The sequence below is a fragment of the Frieseomelitta varia genome, unplaced genomic scaffold (genome assembly GCF_011392965.1).
Source record: "Frieseomelitta varia isolate USP_RPSP 00005682 unplaced genomic scaffold, Fvar_1.2 scaffold_1662, whole genome shotgun sequence".
NCBI classification, from domain to species: domain Eukaryota; kingdom Metazoa; phylum Arthropoda; class Insecta; order Hymenoptera; family Apidae; genus Frieseomelitta; species Frieseomelitta varia.
Window position 1 is genome coordinate 330 of NW_025109375.1, and position 4,705 is coordinate 5,034.

General features: G+C 31.3%; 1 protein-coding gene across 2 annotated transcripts; it reads right to left on the bottom strand.

Annotated features, from left to right (window-relative positions):
* Window positions 1–224: 224 nt before the first annotated feature.
* LOC122538552 (polyadenylate-binding protein-interacting protein 2) lies at window positions 225–1,798 on the bottom strand. 2 transcript variants are annotated; one of them, XM_043672735.1, is made up of 4 exons: window positions 1,661–1,798; window positions 888–1,091; window positions 586–774; window positions 225–513 (listed from the first exon to the last, which is right to left on the bottom strand). In XM_043672735.1, the coding sequence occupies exons 2-4, from the start codon at window positions 1,056–1,058 to the stop codon at window positions 415–417; spliced, it is 459 nt and encodes a 152-aa protein (XP_043528670.1). In that variant the 5' UTR covers window positions 1,059–1,091; window positions 1,661–1,798; the 3' UTR covers window positions 225–414. The 2 variants fall into 2 exon arrangements, with proteins under 2 accessions (XP_043528670.1, XP_043528672.1); XM_043672737.1 differs by lacking the exon at window positions 1,661–1,798 and adding an exon at window positions 1,383–1,506.
* Window positions 1,799–4,705: the final 2,907 nt, after the last annotated feature.

Genomic DNA, 4,705 nt, shown 5'->3' on the forward strand with positions numbered 1-4,705 from the left:
GAATAAACATTTACCTTTGAAAATATTTTTTTTCAGTTAAAAATAAAAAATATAAATTGCAAATTTCTATAACAAGTGATTTTTGTATTTTATGTCATTATTAATTTGCCGAAAAATATATGTTTATAATAATAAAATTAAATGTTTATAATGTTATGCAATATCTCACAACTATAAAAATTTGAATATATTTTTTTTCAATTTATGGTTATGCAACTGACTGACATTATTCGTAAATATCATATAACAGCATTCTGTATTATCTGCTTTGACAATCATTATACCTTTGTACGTGTAGGGACAGTCATTTAACTTTTAATGCAATTCAGTTAATACAACTGTTACTGAAGATGGTAAACATGAGCCATATATATAGCCTGTGTTTTATTCAGTTAAATAATGAATGTATGGCTTCTATGATGATTCTGCAGTAACTTCTGGTGGTGTACTTACAGACGTTACTGTTGATTTACATGCTGGAACAAATTCAGCTGCATTTGGATTTAAAGTACTCTGAAAACAAATTACTTATATGACATTCTGTATATATGAAATTACAGTATTATTTTTTATTTGTGTATATACCTGTTTAGCAAGATCATCATGCATTTTTAGATTGTTAAGCTGCTGACAAAGTTCAGCTCCATTCTCAGGCATGTTCGTAGCAGTGGACCAAGCAATAGAATTTGTATTTCGTTCATGCTGTCTTTCATCTTCCCACATTGCTTTCAAACATTCCTCTGTTAACTCCTCTTCCATTAATTGTTGAATCACCTATGATTTTTAATTACTATTATATTACTAAAATTTTATTAAAAAAAGAAAAAAATTTTGTGGCTATAATATTTCATTATATATAATCATTATTAGGACAATAGTCACAAGACCTCTTTATCAAATTCTTCCTCATTTTCCATCCAAAGATATTCAGAAAAATCACTTTCCTCTGTTCCTTGTACATCGATTTCAGATTCAAAATTATTATCCATGTAAGAGATAATTCCCGTTTCGTTTCCATAATCGTTCCCTGAACGATTATTTGGAATCTTCATTTTCATTCCAAATATATATTTAATAATACAGCAAATAATCTATAAACAAATTAATTCGTTTCTCAGTTTTTGATATACATTTTATATCCATGTAGTTAATTTCCATATCTATTTTTTTCATAAATAATTACATATTAATTTTTAACGTGAAAATTATTATTAACGATTTATTGCTAACAATTTCAATAATTTTATTAGCTAATTATCAACATTAGCACAATGTTTGAAGATTATAAAATGTTTATGGAAGAGAAGCTTGAACTCTCTTATACGAACGAAATAAATATACAATAGCTTCGTTTACACATATGGTACGAACTATGAAATTACATTTGTCGTTGTAAAAACTGAATAGTCCTTGCATTTACTTCAAATTTATTATCGAAGACGTTGGCTACTAAAAATTTAGTTATACTATTTACTGTATCGTAGCGACTTGATACGGTAAAATATCGCTTGACAGATCTGTTACAAGGCGACCATTTTTAACTGTCTACTTTTAGTATCGACAAAGCGATATTTATTAATCTTTATTCATAATTATACCATCTATCTGTTGTTATTATAAGAAAAGATGATAATCTCACAAGTGTAAAGTGTAAATATACCTTTGAATAGTGTAGTTTCGGACAATTTATGATAGAAAACACGATTTACGCAGTTCATGGGTAAAATACGTGTCGTACAACGCAAATTAACCCTTGAAGTAATACTGGGATAGTGCTGCCACCACGTATGTACATATGTATAAAAAGAGCAACGTACTTTGTGCTGCAAAAGTTGATAAATATATATATTATTCTCACAATTGATTTCAATACAATGTTATAACGTTTAGTTTAATCAAGTTATTTAATCAAGTTTTAAACCTCTTATTGACTGACGTTCCAACATGAGCGATTTAAATGATTATGATTTCAGCAGAGTTCCAATGAATGAATCAGACATAAGAGAATAATTTCATTTCGTCATCGAATAAAACGTTAATAGGATAAATTTTATTATAAGATATAAAAGTTTCCAAAATACATATTCTTCATTTGTCATCTTTTGTTTTGTGAGTAGATAAGCTATCATAATCTTTGTGGCTGTGTAAATAAAAAAAAAGATTATTGAAATTCTAATTCTCGATCGGAAACGAAATACGTGCTATTAATTACTGCGTAACTAAATTCAAATTTAAATTTAAGAACGGGTAATTCGGTTAAATTTGGTTTCAGATTTTTTGGTGATACTCGCTTTCGTAATGTCAACAACAAATGAAGTAGGAAGAACGTGTAACGAGTCACGTAGTGAAGTTCACGCAGAAGAACCTACCATGGTCATTGGCATCGTTTCTGCTTTGACTCACGTAGTGGTATTTACATTGAAGCGCATGTAGCGTGATTGGTTGGTTTAGCTGACGTGCGTATGTTGACGTTTCGTCAAAACAAAGCACGGTCGCGCGTCTGACCGAGCATTTTACCACGGTGATTCGTTGCGGATGTGTCGTTTTTTCGCTCAACGTGTTTCGCAAAAGTGTTAACCGACCATTCGTGCGTGTTCTATCGTATCCTGAGTGATTAAGTGTGTGGATCGTGATGTCGTCCACCGTAAAGTTCACCTCGGATGAAATTCTAGGCGGTGAGTGAATATTCGTTTCTTCGAACGACGCGAGCAGTTATCTGTCAGTCGAACGTTGCGGCCATTTCACACGCTGCGGTTTACGTATAAACAAATGCAATCTTGCGTCTTTTTACGTTGTAGGTGTATTTCTCTTTGCAAGGACAATCCGCCTTAGACATTTTCCATGAAAATTATTCGTTCACTTTAAAATATCGTTGGCAATACGAAGTAATGTAAATTTCAAAGATTTTGGCGCCATCATCTGTTTGGCTGGCCATGCCGGTGTTTTATTGCAGGATAATCGTACCTAAAAATTTAACGCGAGTCGATTTTTTAACGTCTGCAATTGTTTTCTGTGATCGCTGATTTGGAGCAACTTCGTTACTTGTAATTTATTTTTATTTTACAAGTTTACGATATACGATATTGTAGTTACTGTTAAGATATTGCTGTAATATTGCAAGTACGTGGTTAAAATATGGTCAAGTAGAATAATTGGAGTCTCTCGCGAAAAAGTATAAATTTCAAGATAAATTTCAGTTAATTTCTAATAATTATCTCGATTTATGGAATTGATCAACATAATATGTAGCATCTAATTTTCAACGAAAAGGGAATTTTTGAGATTTATTTGTATTAATATGAGTGATATATACCTTTAAAAACCCTACAAATTTTTCTTATTGTTTGAATTACAGACTTATGGACTTCTACTCGTAATTGTAAAATTATTGAACGCAAATTGTATTAAACGATTTTTATTAGTATATTTAATGATATATTATACAACTTTATTTATATCGCAGGCCAACTTTCAACTCAAATGGCGTAAATAAAAATTGTGTTCTTAAAAAAAAGTCATATATAAAAATTCTATTTTTTGGCAAACGTTCCATTGAAAATCTGTAAAAAAATGAGTCGTTTTGTGATATTCGTATTTGCTCACTTCGAAATGGGTAGACCACAAAGGGAAAAAAAACCTACCAACGTAGTTTTGTAGTTTTGTAGTTTTGTTTTAACGGCTCCTACGAAGCTTTCGAATTCGATTTGGATGTGTTTACAATAATAAAATTTGTTTTATTCCAAGAATTTTGAGTACTTACAACATTGTGGTACATTATTCTTTGATTTTTAACCTTTTAGCTAGATTTTTTGTGAAGTTATATTTCTGTGTAAAACAAGATCTGACACAAACTATGCAAAATAGTGTAACGATGAAATTTATAATCGGCGGTGCTCTGCACTATGTAATTATGTTAGAATAAACTTTGAATAAATTAAAATTTTGAAATTGAAAGAATGAATAAATTGAAGTTTGTTTTTAAAAAAATTTGAAAAGTTATAACAATAGAACAGTATATACAGCTCTTTTCGATTGAGAAATAAATGAGCCAACTATAGTGACGTACCGTTTAAAAAGATGACATATGCGTAAGCCATTATAGTGGTGTTTAGTAGCTAAGAGGTCAATGGGTTAAGGGATCGCGTTTAAATTAGAAAGACTTGGAACAAATGAACTCTTTCTACCATTTTCAATGATATTTAATTGCTATGATAATTACACTCAATATTATGAATATAATCGATATCAACTATGCGTCATCGGTTTGTTATTATCGTGACGTAACCTGTTTTTTCTTTTCGTTGCATCGTCAACAGGTATCTCTGCGTATAATTAGAAAGGAGTAGGAGTGGTTGCAACAAACCGAGCGCAAGTTAAATTTAGTTTTCATGAACGGCTGGACGCAAACCGGACGACAGATACGTATGTTATCCTCTCAGTGATTATGGCGTTCTAACTGTCCTTCATACTTTATAGGAACTCTATCGAGTAGCTTCAGACCCGACATTGTAGTCACAATGTGGTGGTCTTTCGCCTAATGTGATGTCAACAGCTGGCTGCCACTTTTTCTACAAAAGAAGAGAAGATTGACTTGCGTTAATAGCTAACTTGACACTAACCTCTTGCGCTAGTAACTGGTTCACGGACCATAACGAGTGACCAAACCGTATACAATAATTCGTCTTCTTTTTGAATTCATCGGTAT